This window comes from Rhipicephalus sanguineus, chromosome 1 (assembly GCF_013339695.2).
Source record: "Rhipicephalus sanguineus isolate Rsan-2018 chromosome 1, BIME_Rsan_1.4, whole genome shotgun sequence".
NCBI classification, from domain to species: Eukaryota; Metazoa; Arthropoda; class Arachnida; order Ixodida; family Ixodidae; genus Rhipicephalus; species Rhipicephalus sanguineus.
The window spans coordinates 61,146,705-61,170,776 of record NC_051176.1 but is presented as its reverse complement, the minus strand read 5'-3'; the positions used below and the strand labels follow the sequence as shown (position 1 = coordinate 61,170,776).

Genomic DNA, 24,072 nt, shown 5'->3' with positions numbered 1-24,072 from the left:
TCTTGAGGAAAAAAAATCGCAAACATGGCAAATGGCACAAAATACCGGTATTGAAGAAATGTGTTGCTGTGGACAAGTTGAACTGAGGATAGTAAAACTCGGTACATATTGACATTGATATTTGCGTTTTCTTCTAAAATAATTTTTCTGGTTTTTGCACTCACCGTTACACTTCAAAATTGAGCTGAAACGTGTGTGTTACCAAAAATGCCGAAGTTTGAAAATTCCTTTCTCACAAAGGCTATTTTTAATTTTTTTTTTTTTTATCTCCCTGATTGAAGTCAAAAACGTTGTCTACCATTCTGTGTAAAAAGTTACAGTTTCGCCGCAAGGGCGAAGCAATGAATGCAATAGCAAGAAAAGCGGCCTGTGATGGACGCGCTGCTATGCTGCAAAAACATCTGCCCCCCGGCAGCAACTACTGCGCGAGCAGACAGCAGAAGGGTAAGGTTCTCCCTGCGCAAATATTAGAAGAAGCGAGCGAGTTGGCTGACGACTTTTAAATGTGCCCGTTGCGCTCCTCGCGCCATCTCGCTGGTAATGAAGAAACGCTTATAAGCGCCTGCCGTCTCTGAGTCCTGCCAGCGGTAAAGGGTGTGTATATAACGCTCGCCGTTAGCTACCTGAAGGATCTGCGCTTTGTGGTGTAGTGGTTAGCACCGTGCGCTGCGGTGAGAGAGGTCGCTGGTTTGAGTCCGCGCTTCGGAAGCATTTTTCTGAATTATTTTTCTTTGGGACATATATATATATATATATATATATATATATATATATATACATACTTATACATATACGGTGCATGACGGCGGCAGCAAAAACCAGCTGAGACTGTCCATATAATTGCTATCGCAATAAAAAAACTTTGCATTATTTCGGTTGCTAACAAGTTATATGCGTCAGATGTGGCCAACTCGGCCTAGCGGCCACATCATTAATTATGTGCTGCAAATTGTATACAAGTCGTTCAAAATGATTGGACGTGACATAATCACAAAGCACCTGTTTCACAACAACAAATGCATAGCCAGGTGGCATGGTGCGGCAAGCTTTGTCTTATGATTAGCTTTGCAAACTTCAGTAGACGATCCAAGGCGGCAGCCACTTGAGGCTGCGGCCGCTCACATTGATTGGGTGCAAACTCCGCTTGCACATGAAAACAGGGTTGAGAGGGCAAGTTTTCCTTTTATAATACCTTGCCAGGAAGGGCCATGCAGTTTGAGTTATCCATAAATTCTAATTAAGATATGCTGAATTATTGAGATTCTGTGGTAGTTCTAAAAACAAGGGCACTCAAGAAAGAAAAAGCACAACACTGGGAAACTTGAAATAGCAACAACTTTATCTGAGCGCGTTGGTTCATCTTGGCTGTAACTTGAAGGAGCACAAAGAGACAAGGGCAAACCCTGTTGCAGTTACCTTCTCGTTCCTGTGATCTTTTTTTTCTATCATGTTGGTTCAAATTATGTTCAAGGTGTGAAAGCTTAGACGTTTGATACACATAACCTAGGATTCTGTCAATTTTATACTAGGCCTTGTTTTTGCCCACGTAAATCCTAGAAAGAAGTTCCCTAGTGCCTATTTCTAGTGTTTAAAATGATTTTTTTTCCCACCTAAAGATCCGGCCTTGCTGCCCATGCAGGAAAGAAGCCAACATTCTCAGGCAGCTGAAGAGGCTTGGTGCGTCCCTCGATTATTCACGATACATGTTCACCATGGACAAGGTAAGGCTTGTCGCATCACCTGTATTGATTGCATGGAGGGAAGACATCACAGTAGTCAATCAAATATTGCTAGAGATAAATGTGCAGTCTTTGTCACATTAGCTTCATGCTTCTGAAGTATGTAAGTCAATATCATGCAGACCCTTAACTCTCCAGACTTGGACCATTGACACATCTAAGGGGTGTGACACTATTTCCACCCCCACCCTACCTATTCGCACCGCTTGAAAAAAAAATCATTATGAAGCAATGACATGCTTCTCACAATGGCCTGCCTTTGGTCCTTGGCTTTTCTGAAGTAACGATCTGGGAAGTAAACAGTTCTCGGAATGCAACATCAGGGGCCTTCGGCCGCCATTATAGTAAAAAACCTGCATGGCCATAACCCTGCTTTTTAAACAATGGCGGGCAGGTCTGACTGAGTACATGTATGGGGCAGACATTGCGCCCTCCTCTTAGGTGACTAGGTCCCCTCCCCCTGCCCTCCTCATGCGCACACCTATGCTCAAATCTTTTAAGAGACTTCCAGGACATATTTGCAAAGGGCCAGGAATGCTAGGGTATTGCTATGCAAGGAAGCTAATTCAGAGGTGTTTAAATGCATAAAAATAAATTTTTTGGTTAAAAACAGAGTTAGTCTTAAACCTTATGTGACATATGGCCTTATATGTTTCTCTTAGTTGGTCTTCCTTATTGTGCATTTTTCTCTTGTGTCTCTCGTAGTCTTTTGTACCACCATGTTGTGATGACCTCTATAGGGGGGTTAGCAATACCTAATAAAATGTCGCCAACCATAATAATGAGGTAGGTTCACCTTATGAGGAAGGTGTGCAGCATATCATCATTTCTTAAGGATTATTGCTGAAGGCTAGCAAATTTCTGGCTTGTTGCACTTCACATTTTTCATGGTGGCCACTCATTATCTTTGGGCATGACTTGCTTTAATCTGTCTTGTTCTCCTTTTTAAGCTAAACTTAGGAAAAATTGTACATTAAAATCTTTGGGATGTGAATCTCATGGAGTAACGCAAAGCATTCGTATATTCAAAACGTAGTCAAAATCATTAACAAGCGAATTTACTCCCAGCCAAAAGAATTTTTAAGTGTTTACTTGACCAGTGGGACAGTGCACTGCCGGGATGTAGTCAGTTCACTGAAATCCTGAAATCTTGAAATATCACTGAAATCCATACTAGCTGGGACTGTACCACCTAGTTTTACTGTAGTGTGCCTGGCACCTTGCATTGGGGAGTATCCTCAAGTCAAGACTGGTGTGTTGCTAATCTTTACGTGGGACATTCTGTATTGAAACATGTATGCTTGTTTGTTTGTGAAAACAGTGTAGAGAAAAAAAATCACCCATTTATTTTGCAAATTATGTAGCCAATGAACGAAGCGGTCACGACAGCATTTGTGAGGCTCTTCGATGCGGGTCTTATCTACCGGGAAAAGAAGATGGTGAACTGGTGCTACTGGCTGCAGTCGGCCATCTCGGACAGTGAGGTAAGCATCGTTTGAGTCAATTTTTCATTCATTATAGGCTGCGCTGTGAATTTTGTCCCCGGGGTGACAAAAACTGATTAACTATCACCACTGCTTCGCGTGGCAGTGGTCACAGAAGCAAACGTAAGCAGCAGGTGCTCCGTATCTTGCAGGCAATCCACAGCAGCTACTAAGGCCAGGCAAGCTGAGATGGCTCGTGACTACAGGTGCACTGTCTTTCTGTGAGCCTTGTGCAGGTGGTCATGTTATCTCAACATTTTCGAGACATGTTGTTGGGAGAGGCAGTATAATGTGACTTTTTTTTTTTTAAAGGTAGTCCCACGGGCACGATAAATGTTGTTCAGTGTAACTATTGGGCAATTTTTATTGTATGAAATTGCAGGAGTTTATTCCTATTCAAATACACTCCAAGAAAAGGGTGTATTTTAGGCACTTTTCTGTCACACAACAATAATCATCATCTATGTCACAGGCTTTTGTGTCATTATCACCATGCCCCCGTTATTTCCAGGTCACAAACGGTGTGTGTGCTATCGGCATGACGTAGCATTCTTGATAGGAAAATGTGAGCACACATTTTTTTAGAAAGGAAACACAAGCAAACCTGGTGATGATTCTTGTTGCATAATGGAAAGATGCCCTAAATACACCTTGTTTGCTTGGAGTGTATGTACACCACAAAATAATATGTTGGGCGAGTTGGTTTCTAGCTTCCGTATGTACAGCATGAGACGTCACCACAGAGAAGAAGGCACACAAGACACACGGAGTGCTAACTGCCAACTGAAATTTGATTGCAACCAGCGATCCTTTTATACCCACTGGTGACCAAGAAAAAACGTACAAAAATATGCGTAGACAAAACATTAGTGTCGGCGGAAAACAGACATACGTCAAACTTCACAATCAAGATACTTGATTTCTTTTTGGGACAGTGCTACTGAGGGTGCGCTCATACGTATGTCCTGCAATCTTGCAATCACATGTGCCTTCTGTATTTCTCTTGTTAGAGCATCACATTCATCATGTTTCACACAACATCAGAAGAATTGGAAAAAGTGCGGGTGTGGAAGTCGTTTCGGTGCCGAAAAAAAAAATTGGCTAACATATGCATAACGGTGAATCGTAGGAATGGCGAATCACGAGGAGGTTCAGTTAGGCATGTCAAGCAGTTTGTCAAGTGTGAGAAAGGCGGGATTTATTCCCGGCCGTTGTTGTGTGGAAAGCAGTATGTGGGACAGACTGGACAATGTTTAAACCAAAGATTAAAAGAGCACCGCAACAATGTCGCACATGTAGCCACTTGCAGTCACGTGGCCATACATTGCAGAGATAGCCGATCAGAAGAAAATGACCGTGAACCCTGTGAACCAATGTACACAGATTTCAATGTCATAGGTAAACACCATGATGACCTAACAAAGGAAATACAGGAGGCACATGTTATTGCAAGATTGCAGAACGTGTGTAAGCGCACCCTCAGTAGCACTGTCCCAAAAAGAAATCAAGTACCTTGATTGTGATACTTGACGCATGTCTGTTTTCTGCTGGCACTAATGTTCTGTCTGTGCATGCTTCGTGTACGTTTTTTTTCCTGGTCACCAGTGGGTATAAAAGGCTTGCTGGTTTTAATAAAATTTCAGTTATCAGTCAGCGCTCCGTGTGTTTCTCCTTCCCTGTGGTGTCGTCTCGTGCAGTAAATATGGAAGTGTATGTACAACTTTATCGGGACTAGCCATGTAGTTTGGATTATCCAATCAATTTTAATTGAGATTTCGATTTATCGAGAATTGAAAATTCTATTGTATAATCAACATAAAAAGTCCAGAAACACCTTTGCCTAAAACCTAAGGTATGCTTTTCAGTGAGTGCAGTGCCTCCCAACAATTTAACTCTCAAACCTCATTTTAACAAAGTGGAAGTGGGAGCCTAAATTGCTTTGTTACATCCATTATTTCGTCATCTCCATTATTACCCTTTACTGCAATATATTGTAAGCCTAATGGGGAGCACAACTTTAATCACGCAGCAAAGAGCAGCGTCAGACAAAGCACTTTCACTGGTTGTATCGCTCATTGTTCAGAAAGAATGTGTGAACACAGGAATGCAGGGTTCACATGTACCTCGTTGGGCATTGCAGCATGGAAATGTTAAGTGAGACCAGCATCAGACAAGGAAGAATACCGTAAAAAAAATCCTGAGCAAGCCCCCCCGCCCCCACGGCGAAAGGTAATCCGACAAGATTTGGAGGGGGGCCCTTGCTCGGTCACGGATTAAAATTCAGGATGGCGGCAGAAGAGCCATGCGTGCTTCCAGTGAAATGCGTTATTGAAGAGGCATGCATTCGCTGTCGTTATTAGCCCTCGTCAAGCGAATAAAAACAGTGAATGAAGCAGTGAAAATGACGGGAGGGCATGAGGGGGCACTTGCTCAGTCATTGGCGGATATTTCAGATCGCCAGAAAAAGGAAAGGGGGTGCTTGCTCGGGTAGGGGCGCTTGCTCGGGATTTTACGGGAGGCTATTAGTACAGTCTTTGTTTCCAATGACGTCAAATCACAAACTTGTATTTCCCGCACTTTTTCTGCGTTGCTGGCCTTCCCTGGAATGTCGTTTTGGCACAGCATCTTCTTTCTTGTGTTTGTCAGCGCCTTGCTGTAGTTCGCCACTGTGCAGCCTCCTTGAGTTGTTTCACACGTAATCTGTGTTGACGAGTAGCACTTAAAACGGAGAATGTTGGCTTCACGCGTTGTTCTATACAGGGCGTTTTATTCCGCCATCACAAAAAAGTCTTTCAACAAAGCCTTCTTACACACTGTTCTCCTTTTACATTTGTATGGTGCCACCTGTACAATGGTTCAGATATATTGACCCTCTGCAAGCGTGCGTGTTTAGCCCAGTGGGTTTAACGCTCGACTTCGGAGTGAGGGGATTGCCAAGAATTTTTTCTGTCCAATTTATTTTGTTCTACTCATTTATTACTGTGCATTCACTCTCTGCTAGCTGACCTCTCCGCCATCCATCAAATCAGTTCTTTCTCTCCCACTCTGTGAAGTTCTCAGTTATCAATTGAAAGTGCCCACAGACACCTGCTGCTTTTCAGGTCAAACATGTTCCCATATCCCCTGGCGAAGTAATAAAGGTGCCTGGATCAGACTATGGAGTTGAAGTTGGCTTCCTCGAAAAAGTTGCCTTTCCCATTGACAACTCTGGTGAGATACTATCACCCTTCCCCTCTTTTGTGTGCTTCTGAATCTAGATTTGTAAAGTTCTGGCCTGCACAGTGCTGATGTGAATACAATAGTTCCACAGTGTCTGCCTCTCTTTTTTTGTGTGTGTGGATTATAAACTTCATGAAGCAATGACCTTTCTGCATAAGGTTTGCCTCATGCTCACTTTTTATGCTCCAGAGAGCTTTGTTGCATGATTTAACTGCATTAGTCTTGTTGAAGTAAAGTGCTAGTGACACATTCATCAGATCAGATTGAGGAGCCTTCCTTCAAATCAGAATGCTAGTACAAGGTGCTGCCACCTTAATGTTCAGAGCAATGCCATCCTGAGCTCAATGTAAAGGATTCTGTGCAGGAACTGATTGATCGCGAGAAGCATTTATAGTAACCAACTGTCCAACAAACAGAAAAGAGTATACAGGTGAGAATTATATGCACAAGTCAGCTACCATGAAAAAAAAAGTTCTCAGTCAGTCTGTGGTAAAAATTAAGAAAAAAAAAATTCCAGCATGCCCTTTTGGAATCGCATCAGGGCACTTCGTTTTGCAGCGTGTCAAAGTTGTTCTTCCTTAATGTGATTCTCCTTTTGCTCCACTTTCTGTTGCTCTATCAGGTTTAGTTTAGGTTCCATGTTGGTGAAGACACTGTAGTACATGAGCAGCACTAAGATGTCCAAAGGGGCAAGCCGACTTTGTGCCCCACTTGTTTTGGGCAACCAGCCTCCCCTTCGCACATGGAAGCGCTCACTCAGCTGTTGACACCAAGGCAGGCTGCAGAATGCAAGGGCAGCACAATCACCTCCCGCCATCATGGCTCCTCACCTCCTTCGCATGGTGTAAGATGTGTACTCTTGAGGTGAGGGCACACACTTGTCGTGCGATCGACCGGATAAGTAACAATGATGCATATCCATCGGTCCGCTGATGGCAGCGGATATCTATCAGCAGCATGGTGCACCTTTAGAAGCGGCTTTAAAAACCAAATTGAATGGTTGCTTGTCAAACTCTGAGTGTCTGACCAGCTAACAGAAGGCATAAAACAGATGCTTTCCTCTCTCCGCCACTGGCCTACTTTCACCGCGCTGGTCACTCATTTTGGATTTGCTGCCAAGTGCCAGTTGCTGTAGATGAAACCTTGGAGTTTTCATCATACCGCTGATACATGTTCATTGCCATCGCCGGACTCATGGCCACACACCATTGCTACTTTATCTGGTCAGTCGTGCCTTGGGAAGTGTCCCCACCTAAAGAGCATATATCTCACACTGTGGTCCTGCCAGTTCCTGTGCAGGCTGGCTTTTCCCTTCTACCTTTCAATGCTACAGGTGAAGAAGAGGTGTCAGAGGTATGATTCCTCCAACAGTCAGGGACCTGTGTATTTAGCAAGGGAGCGTCAACAACACCACAACAGTCAGGATAACCTGGAGATGTTTGCAAGAAAAGCTTCACTTAAAAAAGCTCCGTATCATTTGCAAAAGTTCACTGAAGACATAGTGCTAATTCTTTGTCACTGACTGCAACATCCACATGACTTGGCCTGAAGCTGTTAACCATGGTGTGGCCATGGCGGTAGTCTGGTGTCAGTCGCTGCAGTGTTTACGTGATGCAGCTACAAAATAAAGGCTCTTTCAGGTTTACAGTGCTGATCCACTTAGGTATGCCTGCTTAGCCCAAGGAGCATAGGCTTGGGAGCACAGCCTCAACTGCACACTGGCTAGCCTAGCCCCCGAATCTACTCCATAATGAACCATGTCTTCTGCCATTCCGGTTGGTCTTTCCCACTTCTATACCGTCTTCTGATGCTTTCACCACATGGCTTGTCATACATTCTCCTGGCTGTGTATAGATTCATGTTAGGAGGAGGGATAGGGACTTCACTGTCACTCGTTCTTTCATTCTTCTCTCACTTCGCCGTCAAACCACGCCCCCTCCCACTCATGCTTGTCAGTGTTTCCTTAAAACATAGGCAGGCTGCCCTCTGATGCTTGCATTCACTGCATCTCAAAGGGCAAAATTGATGAGGGGGGAAATAGAATGGGTAGCGGAAATGTACTGCAATGAAGCTTAGTTACATGAAAATTTGGGCAAGTTGGTGATGCATGGTGAACTGCAGCGTAGCTACCGAGACAAGCTTGTTCGCCTTTCTTCTTTTCGTTCTCGTCTCAGTAGTTGCGCTTTGGTTCACCAGTACACTGCAAGATTATTTGGGGTGTAGATGCAAATATGACGTGAAAAATTGTCTTACTGCACCTCTCAGGCTGGTAACACAATGTCTTATCAATGGAGAAAATCTGGAATTTCCAGAAAATTCAGGTCTAGAAAATTTATAGAAAGAAGAAAGATAATTTTTACTCTTGTCACTTTGAATTAAGGCATTGATATGTACAGTTAGCACCAAAGTTTAAAAGACCACTAGGTCTGAAAATACTTTAGATTTCTCAGAAATTGGTGACTATATCCGGTCTAACTGCAAAGTACATGTTAGGACGTTTCAGAACAGGCCGGAAACCTAAATTCAAGGTTGCCTGCCAAAGCAGTAGGATTATTCAGCTTTTTCTTGTGTCCTCGTGGTCCTTAAACAGCTATGACAAAGCTAATGATTTGCCAGAAGGAAGCAAAGTTTTCAAATGAATCTACACAATCATAAAAAATGGTGTCTAATGCTGGTTTTGAGAATGCGAGTGGCCAGACAGTTGAAATGCTACAAAAAACAGGACAACTAGTTCACCTGTGTATAGTAGTAGAATCTCGATGATTTTGAAATCTCTTAGTTCAAACTGCTTGGCTCGTGGCAAAGTTTTGTGTATTTGAATAGAAAGAAAAGTGCTGTGAATTTGGACTCTAGAAGCCACCCAGCAGTTATTTCGAACGATGTTGCATGCTCCTACAGACCTTTCTCTCTCAGAAAAAAGTTGCTTTTTTGGGGGGTAGGGGGGGGGGGGGACGTTGCATCGCATTACCTCTCACTTCTATGCGTCACTGCAAACTTGAGGTAACGTGACCTCGGTGCTCATGAAGCGACCAGTCATCTCACCCCACTCGGCTCTTGCATCCATGACAGATTACCTGCTGGCAATATAGGGTGCAAATGGCTGCCCAGGCATTGAGCATTGAGAGCAGACTGCATAGCACGCATGGTCAGGCAGACTAAAGAATAAAATGCATGCTTTCCTGCACCTCTCCGCTCCCTATATCTCTCCTTTATCTGTAAAAACCAGTTGGGCAGAGGCCATAAAAGAGTGCAGCGCTGCTCCAAGAACACAAAACCTACATTAGTGAGTGAGTGGTACTGTACAAGTCTTCAGGGGCTCTCGGCACTCTCTTTAGTTAGAACTCTATTTTATTCTAACAAGTTTATAGTCCCCCTGGAATTTGAATTAACGAGGTTCCATAGTATTGTATTTTCTGAAACACATTATATTGGTATATTGCAGCTGAATTACAGCTTACTTGTAGAAGTTGTTGGAATAAATTTGCTAGCATAGTCAGCTTGGCAAGCTATTAATCACTAAACTTGTGACACCAACTGTACATTATCCTTCTGACTGAACCTCCACTATTGTAGACTGCCACAGAATAAGTAAAAAGCCAAGTGAAGCATAGAAAAATCTGAGAAATTGAAAGTGCCAAAGCAGTAATCAGAAAAAAAAGAAATTTCGTTTTATCTGAAAATTCTAGTAGTTCAGCCTTCTTTAATCTTCTTGGCAGTTACATGTGACCTTAGATATCGCGAGTAGGTTCTTAAGGCCAATGTTTTGTCAGCATTTTCTCATATCTGTTGGCAAAGTAGCAGGTGTAGAAGACTGTACCATCACAATCTTTTTTTCAGTAGCTGTGACTGTGCCAATGCACTCACATTCATTGGGGAAAGCCGGGTGGGTTGTCCGCTATGCTGCTGTCTCGGTCGTAGTTACTGCTAGTTGGTATCTCCGCCGTGAACTATCACCGCCATGCGCAGTTGCACCGTGTGCTATCGTGCAGAATATTCTTTCTGCAACTCCACTTATAGCAGACAGATTAAAAAAGAATGTTTGGCAAGATATTGGCAAGTCACCAATCTAATAGTAATGTCATTCTGTGATAACCTTTAAAGGTGTTGCAGTGCCCCTTTAAGGTATTTAGAGACAAAGACAAACTTTTTAGTACTTAAACAATATTGGAAAATGTTCACTTTTTTTCTGTTTATGCCTTATTTAAAGAGTTAATTAGCTACTGCTAAATTAGCCAAATACCAGTGGATTTTATTGGGTGAGTAGCAAACTGCGGTCTGTGTTGGCATGTCCTCGGCTTCATTTAATTTTTCACGCTTTGTGAAAGCACCATGGTAATTGCATTTTAGGATATTATGGCAGAAGCCCTTGGCATAAAATTATTCTTGTTGGCTGGGCTTACAATGAAACTCTCTCTGTGTGCGTGGCAGAGATTGAGGTTGCAACCACCCGACTAGAGACGATGCTTGCTGACACGGCTTTGGCTGTCCACCCTGAAGACCCCCGTTACGCTCACTTCATTGGGCGCCGAGCGAGGCACCCAATAACAGGCCGAGAGCTGCCTGTTGTGGCTGACAGCCAAGTGGACAGAAGTTTTGGAACTGGTGAGGCAGTCCCTGTACAATGTTGCCTTTTTAAAGCATACAGTATTACAGTACTGTATAGTTTAGAACCACAGTACGTGGTCGTAGTGTGCGCGCTTCAATGTATTGTCATGTGGTGGTGTGAGTTATTAATTGGGTAAACTTGTGCCCAGCAAGAACTCTCAAAGTACAAGCAAGTAGCACTCACAGTATAATGATAGCAACGAGTACACTAATTGGTAATCAATGATCTAATCATCAGTGAAACACATTGGCTTTCATACTTGCATGATCGTACATTCCAGTGTTATCACTGGTGCTTGCATTAGTTCTAGAAAGAGCTTAATCATGCACATTCTGTGTAAAATCTTATTAGATCATTCCCTAACACTCAAGAAGGTTTCACTACATGCAGGCGTGACATGCGCCTAGCGAAAATGCCTGTGAAAGTCTTTACCTGTGAAAGCCATTCACAATGAAAAGAAAAGAGCATGTGTCAATATGAGCACTGTTGAGACATCAGTAGTAGTACTACAGACATGGTTGTGTTGCTAAGCTTTGATATATGTGCATACCGGCTTCATTCTCTTGGGATGTGGTTTTGTACAACTTCATCAAGTGACAAAAATACAGTGAATAGCTCTGTTCACAACTTTTGGGCATTGTGGAAGAGTGATTGATGACCCAGTGGCATGATTGCACGGTGTAATATAAAGGATAACAAAGTGTTGTTTCGTTAAAAGTGCAGTGGTTTAGGTGAGTTGGTAGAGTGTGAGCTCACATACTTAGCACATGATGATCAAGAATGAAAGGGGTGCTGCATGTCTCTTCTTTGCCCAAATTATCATGTACCACATACATGATGTCAAGTTACATGGGTGTTCGTTCCACTGGATAATGCCTTTGTGGCTGTTTAGTTGCGGTTTATGATCAAAATACGGGAAGCTCATATAGCATTCAAAAAGGTTGCTTGTGTAATGCCCGTGCCAAATGGGCACAAGGAATGACGTTCAGTAGTTAAGGCCTTAAGTTCTTGAATTGAATTTTTTCTGTGTGAGCTGCTAGGCGTCCAAATTTAATGACATTTGATGTAAAGATGTCAACAGCAGTGTCTTATGAAATGAGCAAAGAAAGAGATTTCCTCCTTATCTTTGGCAGCAGGCTCTTACAACAAATGAATTATAATAGGGTTACGATAGTGCACTTTGAGCATTAACTGACTTGGTGTGTAGTATATTGCTCTTTGCTGTCCCTTTAAGGATAATGCCGACTTGCTGTCTGATTATTAGGCAATTTTACTAAATGACAGCATGAGTTGACAATACCCTTGTGTGTTTGCAGGGGCCATGAAGGTGACACCCGGCTATAGTAAGATGGACTATGCACTCTCCAAGAAGCACTCTCTGCCTGCCCTGGAGTGCTTCGATGACGAGGGTAGGGTCATCGAAGGCTACAACGCATTCACTGTAAGTGGGCAGTGGCCAGCCCCCCAAGTGTCATTGCATAAGCACCCGCAAACTTTTTCTGCTCTGCATTACTGTATTGAGGCTCATTTTGGGGCTAATGTTTGGGGCAATATTTCTGGCAAATGCCACTATGCACTGATGTGGTCGGCAGCTATGTAGCGATTTTATTGCATGATTAAAATACTAAATCATTTTACGTTGGTGCTTTGACCTGTGCTAAAATTATCCTCAGCCATCAGTCAATGTAACCCACAAATAAAAAATAGGTGCTTCAAAGGTGTTGGAGGGCCCTTTTAATCCTTGCTTTGAGATTATCCAAGTCGGCTTTTTGAACACAAACATCTATAACAAATGCATGCATTTGTTGTTATATACCGACTTGTGAGGTACTAATGATGCTAATGGTGCTAGATTTTAAGACCTGTGGTAGCATACATACGGTTCATCCATGTATGCTACATATTTTACCATGTAAACATAGTTTACCTATGCGATTTACATACAAATGGTTTTTGAACTTTGGTTATTAGGCACATAGTTCTGTCATAAGTGCCCTTGTGATGCAGGCTTTACCATTTTTTAGAGCGCCTCACTGAAGTACTGTTCGCTTGTTAATTCAGTGAAACTGTCTCACAGCACTCTAAATGCAATCAAGCAGCTTAAGTGACACATAGAGGAGAAGGAGAGAAAGGAAAAGTGACACATAAATGCGTATACAGCATTGAAGATGCCAAGTGAGCTGTGACCTGTCAATGAGGACAAGCAAGCAGCGTGCAACCCTTTGTCTCTTTTATGGTGGTGCTTCTTCGTGCTGCTCGGCCAACTTCATGATTAAAGTCAAATTAATAAAATCATGATTAATTTTATTGGCTACAAATAACTGGTTGGTGTCACGCCAGTAAAATTAGGTAACAAGTCAAAATAATTGCTTTGTTACTGTATTAAGGGTTCCAATAATCGCCGAAAAAATTTAAATAGGTGTCCAGCCCTACTGTCAAGCCTTTTAGCCACCATCCTCCTTGCACTTGCCCTAGCTAATTGGTTTTGTGACTTGTGCACAGGGCCTATCGCGGTTTGAAGTGCGAGATGCCATCCGCGAACGACTGCAGCAGACAGGGGCATACCGCAGTCGCCTGCCGCATGCGACTACTGTGCCCGTCTGCAGCCGCTCAGGGGACCTCCTGGACTTCCGGCTCAAGCCACAGTTCTTCCTGAGACTTGAACGGCTCGCACGGGAGGCACTGCAGGTGACTGAAGGCATGCCGGTCATGTCTTGTTTTTTTTTTTTCATTGGTATTGGAGCAACAAAAGAAATGAGATGTCGCTGGAGCCAACGTTTCGACAAGCGCCTTTGTCTTCAAGGCTGAAACTGCCTACCTCAGTACCTTCTCTTCGAACCCAAACAAAAAGGGGCAGAGGGCAACTCTTAAAATGGGGGTGGGAGAGAAAGGAGGGGCCGGCGTGCCGAATTGGGTGAGCAAATAGGAAAGAGGAAACCGTCAGTAAAAAAGGAAGTGTGGGGTGGTGAGGTGCTAGCAAGGGCGATAGACGTTTCGCTGAATTATGGTTGTCACCAGGAAGGCCAGCCTGACAATGATAATTTCATGCGTTGGTCAGCACGGTTAGAAATTCCTGAAAGAAAGGCCTAGTTCTCACTGGTTTTCATTGAGTGTCTACCATATCAGATGGATTCAAGAGCACCCTTTGAAGCATTTAGTACACCCATTGGCCAGAGTGTATTAAAGGAGGGGCTTCTCCCCCACCCCTGTTTGTGTTGTGCACTTGCCCTTGCCCTTTCCTCCTCTTTTGTTTGGGTTGGAGGAGGGGGTACAAAATATGCACATACACGCGCTAAGGTAGGCAGTTGCAGCATTGAAGAAGACAAGATCGCTTGTCGAAATGTTGGCTCCAGTGACACCCAGCATTCATGAATTCTTTCATCTCTTCAAGCTTCCATCTTCCCCTGAACTTCTACCTTTTTTTGGCACTGGAGTAGTGGCTCTGGCCTCGGCTCCAAGCAGGTGTTGCCAGTAGGATTGACTTTCACTGGCTTTATGAACAATGCAGTCCACTTATAACGGCATTGAAAAATCTAAAGCAAGAAGGATCATTATAACCAATCATTGCTATATCTGGACTGCCATAAAGACTCCAGGCCAGTACAGTTCACACGACGTGGCACCTGAGGCAATATGCAAATCTGCCACCTGGGAAGTGAAGGCTGCTGTTATTGCTGCTATTGCTGATGTCGAGAACAAATTGTGACATAGCCGTTTGTAATAGATGGGCGTCTTTATAGCAACCACGTGTTATGCAGCTAGTATGGTGGGACACCTGGTGCAAATCTACACTGCAATATGTGCATTTATGGGGCTGAACATGTAACTCACAAGATGGAAGGCCACTGTTGATACTGATGCTGCTGCTGCTGATGATGAATTGTGACAGCCCTTTGTAACGGATGGGCAGCTTTAGAGCTCCTACCAATTGCACCGTTCACACGGTGTGAAAGCTGGAGTTTTATATTACACAATTGTAAGGCAATATGTGCCCCTGTGTGGCTGCAGACATTGTTCATACTGTGGCTGAACACTTCAAAAACCTGAAAAAAAAAATAAACACAAGATATTGGTGGGAAACTTTGTCCAAACAACCATACTGATTGCCGAGCCCCCCCCCCCCCCCCCTCAAAGGTGTAGATGGTGAACCAGAGCGGTGGGAAGCCTTTCCCTCACCACCAATCAGGGGGAGAATTCTAGGTAATGAATAAAAGTATTATAAGTTGCAGTACCAAGTGTAAAAATTTTATGAACAAGAGTGTGGTGCAGTTGTGGTCTACATTTCTTAAATTTTTTAAAATTTCAATTATGCTCAATTTAAAAACTATGGTGTCTGTTTGTAGTGTTATTGGTTCCAGCCTGGTGTAGGGCTTGGACTATAAACATACGCTTCAATCAAATGCAATAGTGTATTCCAGCTGTATCGCAGTTTACTGGTGGCAGCTGAACATTGGTGGCTGGCAGGAACTTGACGAGCTGTAAACGGTCTTCTTGTTTTAATATTACTTAAAGGGGTACAGACACAAAACTTCACGGCTGAGATAGCCTGTGGGATCGATTCTCGTGGACTCGCATATGTCATCTACCAAATCTGAACAGCAAATACAGCTTGGAAGGTCATTTGTATAAATTTTGAAGTTTGTGTGCCCGATCCAGCGCTATACGCCGCACCTCGTGACATTGACTTCATACATAGGGATCTGAAGGGGACCCCAAACTTCCACGACGTTGTCACCAGCGTGACCGAGCTCCGAGATACCTAAATAAATCATGATGTCATAGTCACCATTGCGCTTTTGCTGCGCTTGCGCGCAGGTGGCTGCTTGCTAGTCAGTGCTCGCAGTGAACATGTGGAAGCCTCAAGAAAGTCTTTGCCACCAGGTGACGATGATGACGATGATGGCAACAACATTGCGCTGCACATGCCTCATGCGAGAGAATGCGAGCAGGTGATGCAGGCAGCGCAGAAGTCCGTCACAGTTCTGTGGGCCGTTTCACACGCTAGGTGGCGTTAGTTCGACATGGCGGTTTGTCGTTCTGAGACTGGTCAGGAATAAACCCGACCAGTCTCAGAATAAACCGAAACTGAGACTGCTTGGGAATAAACAGACTGTAATTGATTACCTGTCATGCACTGCAACAAGCGATGTGCCATGTTATGACTTATAGGCCTCCAGCAACATATTGCAGCAAAAAAATGCCAGACCAAAATTTTTTTGCAGTACCCCTTTAACCACCTATCTGGGCATTTTCATTAAAGCAGTTGCATAACTGCTTTCATAAAAATTCCCCCCTGGTATTGTATGTCTGATTTAATTGGTTGAGTTTTAATTGATTTCATTAATTGGGTTCACTCTTTATCTTCAATTTATAGCAGTGCTATTTATAAATGGCGATAAAGTTAGTTTGTCTATGCTGCGCTTTTACTTTTTTTGCCTCTCGGTGTTTGAAGAACAATTCAGCAACTGTTGTATGAAACAGAGGGACACCAAGCAAGGTGATGAGTAAAAGTAAAAAAAATAATAATGATAATAATGGTTGATCCACGAAAGTGGACCAGCAGGAGCTAGGAATCGCAGTGAAAAGCAGAGGTCATGGCAGCAACGACTTTGCAGCTGCAAAGCAGGGTGAAAACAAGGTGTTGAGACTCCACTGGATATTTTTAATGCACAGCATTCCTTGGCAAGTTCTCCAGTAATTTTGGGGGCAAAATCATATCTATAATGCAAAAGGTATAGCACTTTCCGACAAAAATACATACAGCTCCATAGAAGACAAATGGACTTGGGATGGGCCAAATTGAATTGTTGTTAAATTGAAATTAAGTTGAACGTCATCCAGGCAGCATTAACAGGCGAGAATCTGAGTGAGCACTTTCTGCTACCCCCCAAACGTCACAGCCCCACACCGAAGCAGAAATCATCCTCCTGGAGGTACTGGCTGCACACGTCTCTTGTGGCCGATGGCTGTTTACCAGTTATAAGTTTCGCCATCAGAGCTTCACGCAGGTTCTTATCCTGCGGTCACGTGTGAAGACCGACACCGGGCTCTGTTGCGTATGTCCTGCACTGCAACACTGAGCACTGGCCTACCGTATAAGGCGCCTTTAAAGACAGCGACGGCATAATGTAGTGCTTTCGAGTGTTGCCGAGCACACACCCGAAGTGAGAAAACCTCCCCGCTTACTTAGAATTACAGTGCAGGTGGCATTCTAAAATTTCATTTTCGGCTCGCTCCGAAGAAGACTACGCAGCCGCTGTGACGACGTGATCCTGCCTAGCATGTCATGCCGACAGTGGTGCCAGCTTTTCCGGTGGTGGGCCTCGTGTCCAATATAAACACTGCTTTCTGGTGCCCCCTAGTCACTACTGAAGAAGGGTCCAAGTGGGACCCGAAACGTCAGGAATTTCGTTTTCGTAAAGTGAAAAAGTTCTTACTTTTACTTGTTACCTTTGTTGGTGTCCTTTTGTTTCATCCATAAGTTCCTTTCCAACCAGACAGAATTCTGTCGAACGCGCACAAGCTTCAGATTCAGCAGCTGTATTTTGCACTATTGGGACGTGAAACTGAATTAGTTTATTTGTTTACTTACCTCGTTAGCTTTTTTTTCTTGATATTTCTTGCTACCATGCATCTTGTTGTTGATGTTTTGATCTTTAAGAAGCGTTATATGTTGTAAATAATGTGAAACCACGGAATGCTTTCGTAGGGAATGCATGTATCTTCTATTTACAGAATAATGCTTTATTTTAGATGGTATTAAATTGTGCAAAAAGACGAGGACACAAGTAAGAAAACATACAGAACACCACGAGCACAGTCTAAAAGCTATGAACCAACTAACCCGCCAGAACGTCTTACTGAATACTTGATTACAGACTTACTGTTATCAAAACACCGCAGGCAGTGGAAAGTGGAGAGCTGGTGCTTGAGCCAGACCATTGCCGGAAAGCCTGGTTGGAGTGGCTTACAAAAACCGAGTGAGTAAACCTCTGCATCATTACCTGATTTATTCAGGCGTCAGTGCACACTCAAAGAAACTGAGAAGCATGTTATTGGGTCCGTAATCCGAATGAAAGTTTTTTTAATCAAGCAAAACTATTGCCTTTGAGTGCTTACTTTGTCCTTCTGACCCTCTAATGGCCAGCATATAATTTATGTTCCACAGAGTTGGATAGCCCGAAATTCTGATTTAAGCATGTAAAAACTTATGCATAGGCTATAGTATCGTTTTTGTATTTTCTACCAAGATTTTAGTTAAGGTTGGTTCAACGAACCATGTTATTAAGTACAGTGAAACCTCGTTGATACATACCTGCTGGGAATGTGGCATAACTACGCACTAAACAGTAGTACGCATTAGCCACCAAGTACGAATTGCATCTCCTGACACGCGCCATCACCTCCGACAAATAAATAAATACAGTGTCATAGTAAATGTTGGCAAAAGTACCCACCACAAAGCCTTTTCTTTCTTTTTGCCAAAGTGCAGTAAAGATTCTGGCACTCTTGCACGACCGTCTGATATCGCGCAGTGGCGACACCAAGGAGCATTTTGATACTGTTTCAGAATCCCAGACAATAAAAAGTACAATAAAAGTATGTACAATAAAAAGTAGAGCGCATCACCTCTGGGTTCAGTGTGCCTACGCCCCTCACAGCGACTACTCTGTTTTCACTATCGTGAGCTATGACCACACGTCAGGTCACTACAATCTGATTTCCGCGACACGTATACACGTCTGTACCGCGATCTACCACTAAGTGAAAACTGACACAGTTTCACTGATACGGGGTACAGCCTCGTGGAGCCGATCGTGTTCTGGCTAGTTGCACACAGCGCATCACCTACTCGGCTCACGCCATCGCTGCTGGGCCGCTTGCTGTACCGTACGCGCGCATTTGCCGTGGGAGTGCACGGATGCAGCGAGTAGCGTACTGGGTTAACGTGGTGATGACGAGCTTCCTACAAGCGATGCGCACTCCGTGATGCTCTAGCGGTCCTGGCTGCAGACGGAGGCACGATTGGGTTGTCGCCTAATAAAAGCGTGCAGTATGGTTACAACAGTGCTATGCTTGCTGCACCGTATGCGTGCGTTTAGTGTGATAGCGTCAACGCATAGAGGTTTCATGGTGCCCGCGGCCCACAACACTCAACTCCGCAGCAGTGAGCTGCTTTTGTTTATAGAAAGTGGTGCGCACTTGAAGACTCCCACACAACAAGCCGGCTGCAAATGGCTGCCCAGAGCTATCAGGTTGTCGCCTATTAAAAGCGTACAGTAGGCTTACAGTAGCGTTACGCCACACGTGAGTCCGAGCAGATAGCTGAAAATACTAAACTGAACATTGTCTGCGATAAGTCAGACTGGTGTGTTTGTCGGTGGCTGCCGCCTTGCCTTCATTCTTTCCCGATGCTTACCCGAACAGGCATCGCCATAATCGAGCGGAAGTCAGAATCATCGATCAATCGTTCTCCGCACTTCTCGAAAAGACTGAAAACCTTTTGCGACACATTGTGGCATTAGCAAGTTCAGCGGTGCAGTAAACTTTTGTGACATGAAATGTTATCACGGTACGCAGGGTACGCACTAACCGGTAGGCATAGGACGAACCACCTGCATAAGCGTTGAACAAATGCGGTTGTATGAAACTCGGTCGGGCATTCGACGCAACTACATTTTAACCGTTCGTACTTTAACGGCGGTATGTATTAGCGTATGTATTAACGAGGCTATTTAGCATCTTTACTGCTGATGTCCTTAGTCCTAAAATTCAGAAAACATTTTAAGCAGGATATATATATATATATATATATATATATAGCCCCCAGGGCCATGAAGAAAAAGGGTGATGAAAATGTTAAATGCCTTCCAGAAATGATGACTGATGTGTCATTTATGGGCACGTTACAATAATCTCGAATGTGCATATGCATACCTAGGATACATAATTTTATCAGGCAACCCTATGGTAAGTGATCACGTGTTGACCTATACCATAAACATCTTAAAAACAACTTAAGCAAACTATAGTTTAATTCTATCGTTAATGATTACATAAGGCTTTGTAACTTAATTCTCAAATTCTCAAGAACTGTCCTCTAGCCCTTTCAGCCCTGGATTTTTATTTTGGTCAGGGATCTTTTTTTCTGCGTGTTGTTTCCATAGTAGCCAGTGGTGCAAGTAATAATGGATTTACAGACATGACATCAAATTAGGTCATCAGAGCTCAGCGGTTATGAAATGAGAAAAATAGCATCTTTTTTCCGGCTATTCACTAGAGTACACAAAATGTGAACCACGTCTCATTTTTCAGTGTGATACTCATTGAAACAGCTTCGGTATGTCGATCCGAAAATGGTGCTCACCCGCCTCAGCTGACCTGTCTCGGCGTCACCCATGACTTCGGTCAAGCTTCTTCTTCTTTGCGGCTTCCAGCTCCGCAAGCATGTCACCATTTTGGTGTCAATGGCAGTGGGGATCATTGAAGAAGTATTCCCCCAAGAATGAGCAGTTTTGGTTTCATTTCCGAGGTGCTAGGGGAAATATTTCGTGATGGTGTCAATTGACACCGCCAGGGCCGAAAGGGCTAGGCTGTCGACTACAGTATAATTTTGCCCCTTTAGACTATGAAGCGGTTGAATATTACCTGCCCTTTGATGGTCCAAGGGGGAAGATACCGTTTCACCATTTTAGCACAATTGCCGTTTTTGATGTTGTATACAGCAGTATTACTTAAATACGTGACAAGAAGTTGTATGACTTGCATTAGTTGCTGAGAAAAGGCACCCGCTGGGATCCTGCGCTGACATGCTATGCAGTGAAGGCAAGGCAAATGCACATTCGCACAACCTTGTGGTTGTTCAGTTCGAAAATTCTTTTCTTGCCTAAAACAAAAATTACTCTTTTCAAACTTTCTGTATATTATACCAACAAAGCATACTACACAATGATGTACTATAAGGCACATTTTTACTTGGACTGCTATATTGCGGAAATGAAGCCACAATATGGGTGGGTCAAAATGCTATTTTTTCCAACTTAGTCACAATATTGTGGCAGTGTTTCTGCTTCATTCGTTCCTACAGTGTTTTTATCATTTATTATATGAACTTATAAAGCCCACAATGTGAATATATTGCTCACAAAAAAATTTGTGCTTTTTCTAAAAAGAGCTAAACATGCAGCATTTTGTGATTTTTATCAAGGCCAAAAATAATGAAAGTTCAAACAAAAATGAATAAACTGTCATAGTCATGAAAGATTGGTGCCTTTAGATTAAGAAAAAAAAATTGTTTCATAGTAATTGCTCAAACCAGTAATTTTATATCAATTATTTAGCGCGACACAGTTTCACTTCCGTGCACAAAGTTCGAAGTCCTTCTAGGTGGCACAAAATTTTTTCTTGGAATATGATGCCTCAATAACCACTTCTCACATTCACATATACTAGCACGATTTATTTTTTTTGGCATGATCGGAGATGATTGAAAATTTACTGGGCCCACTTTATATGGAATGACACACACTCGCACGCACGCACACGCACACACATATGTATGTATACCGGGTGTCCCAGTTAACTCATCCCAAGATTAAAAAAAAAGAACCTGCACTCTGGGAAAGTTCTACCTGTTGTATATTAGTGGTAGTCGTGTGTACATACAACATGTATTTTTTTATGACTAAGCACTAAATAATTAATTAACTTGAATTAGCCAACTTTTTATTCTTTCTCGAATTGGTAAAATAATAACTTGATGTTGCAGGCGGCCTCAAATAACCCCAGAATCAAGCATTTATTTTGTGCTGAAATCTGCCTGGTTGTTTTTTCTGAAGAAAAGCAAAAGCGCGCGAAACAAGCCAAATATGAACTAGACGCGCGCTCGCGCACCGCTACTCAAGCACTTCCAAACGTTCTTTGATTAATACACGGCTGCGTTCGTTCATTGTACATAGCTTCACGCTATTTGATGGACACATATCAAAACACACCGCTGATGCATTCATCATCGACTGTGAAGCCCTGTAAAATGTGGCGATGAACGAACACAGCCGTGTATCTACTAAAGAATGCTTGGGAGCACTTGAGTAGTGGCACGCGAGCACACGTCTATTTCATATTTGGCGTGTTTTGTGCGTGTTTATTTTTTCTCAGAAAAAACAACCACGCAGATTTCAGCACGAAATAAATTCTTGATTCTGGGTGTATTTGAGGCCACCTGCAACATAAAGTTATTATTTTACCAATTCAAGTAAGAATAAAAAGGTTGGCTAATTGAAGTTCATTTGTTAATTAGTTCCTAGTCACGAAAAATATACAGGTTGTATGTACACACAACTACCACTAATATACAATGGTTGTTTTTTAAATATTGGGCTGAGTTAGCTGGGACGCCCGGTATATATGTGTGTGTATATGTATGCTGTGATCTCCATTGCCTGAACAGGTGGTTCTTATGTTTGTTGATGTAGAGCTGTACTTGGGCATGACAAGGTTAAAGCGTACTTGTCTTCCTCTTTTTTCATGTGTGTGAAAGCTGTGATATGTGAGCTTTTCATCTGTATGTTATGAATTTATGGTGATGGACTCTACTTGAGAGAGGAATGTCTAAAGCTGTAGCCAGCGTTTTACAAGCGGACTCGTCTGTGGCACAGAGAAGTTCTGGAGCTTGTCGAAACGTCTCTAGCATACATCATCTCTTGTTCAGTGACGGTTCATCATATTGTGAACTTCAGTCTTGTTTTGATCAAGTTTCTTCTTTTGATGGCGCTTGCCTAAACCTTAAGGTCTATGAGTGGAAAAAAAAAGTCAAATTAGAAAGGATAGGGGAATCCTCTTGAAGAATGGCTGTACTATTTGATTTATCATGTCCTGTTTAGTTTCTTCATGCTAGCTATAGCCTCGATATGTTTGCTCAACCTACATATGCTCTGCTTCCATAACTAGTAGTATCATTCCTGTGTTGAGTGTGTGATGGCTTCAACTGCAGGGACTGGTGCATATCTCGTCAACTGTGGTGGGGCCACCAGATTCCGGCCTACAGAGTGCTCAATGCCGATGTAAGCATACAGGCAAGCTGTTCTGCTTGTGTTTTTTGTCACTCACTTCTCGTTTCATCTATTTCTCTCCGGCGTACTTTCTCTTTTTAATTCATGCAATTTTTCTTTCTTGATACAGTTGCCTCTATTTATGTGTTCATCTCTTGGTTATATCATCCACTGACAAGATTAACAAGTCAATACTTCCATTCACTTTGAAACCCAGAGCTTTTGAAAGACACACCTTCCATGGAAGTTTTGTTGGTTGTATGTCCTCGCATTATATCACAAGTCAGCCATGATAGCTGGTGCCTGCTATTTGAATTGGTTTGCAACTGTGCATGTTCCATGGTGCAAAATTACGTAAGCCTTATTACGTAACACATTCTTTTTTTTTTTTTGCATACAGTTGAACCTCAACATAATGAAGTATAAATTTTGCTATTTATAACTTCATATTGTCACATTGTCACAACAGTGATGAAGGGAGCACTCAAACCATTAGCTCATGAATAAACTCTTTATGAGCTGAACTTGTACCCAGCAAAACCAAGTAACCCTTAGTGCTCAAACATGGCAGCTAGTGCAGTCATCATTCATTGAAACCTGATATATAGGCCAAACGTGTCGGCTATTCATAAACGACATGTCATACATTCTAGCCTAAGTGATTGCATATTTGCAGAATGAACATCACTGTTCGCTTCACACGTTCAATCTCATGACACAGCCATTAATTTGCTACAGAATTGGCCACATTTGAATACCTTATGATGCAGGAAAGCACGTCTCCTGCTGAGTGATAACTTAATAACTTCATTAGGGGGCAGTGAAAAATAGGCGCCAAAAAATAAAAGCCGCAGTTTCATCCAACTGCCAGGAACGGCCTTAATTACGTGCCAACAGCCAAATTTCTGTCTCTTGATGAGTGCCACCAATACCGCATTTCACATTCAAGACGTCTTGCAGCTCGCATTTCGAAA

The 24,072-nt window shown here is 42.9% G+C and overlaps 1 protein-coding gene across 1 annotated transcript in view; it reads left to right on the top strand.

Moving 5' to 3' along the window:
- The window catches only part of LOC119392086 (valine--tRNA ligase, mitochondrial), a gene marked incomplete in the record, with an annotated part of 121,744 nt that overhangs the window by 23,839 nt on the left and 73,833 nt on the right, over window positions 1-24,072 (top strand). Inside the window, 8 exon segments of the mRNA XM_049416425.1 lie at window positions 1,640-1,721; window positions 3,104-3,223; window positions 6,325-6,433; window positions 10,871-11,044; window positions 12,365-12,489; window positions 13,551-13,736; window positions 17,952-18,028; window positions 23,041-23,110. Of these exon segments, the coding sequence (XP_049272382.1) occupies window positions 1,640-1,721; window positions 3,104-3,223; window positions 6,325-6,433; window positions 10,871-11,044; window positions 12,365-12,489; window positions 13,551-13,736; window positions 17,952-18,028; window positions 23,041-23,110 (943 nt within the window).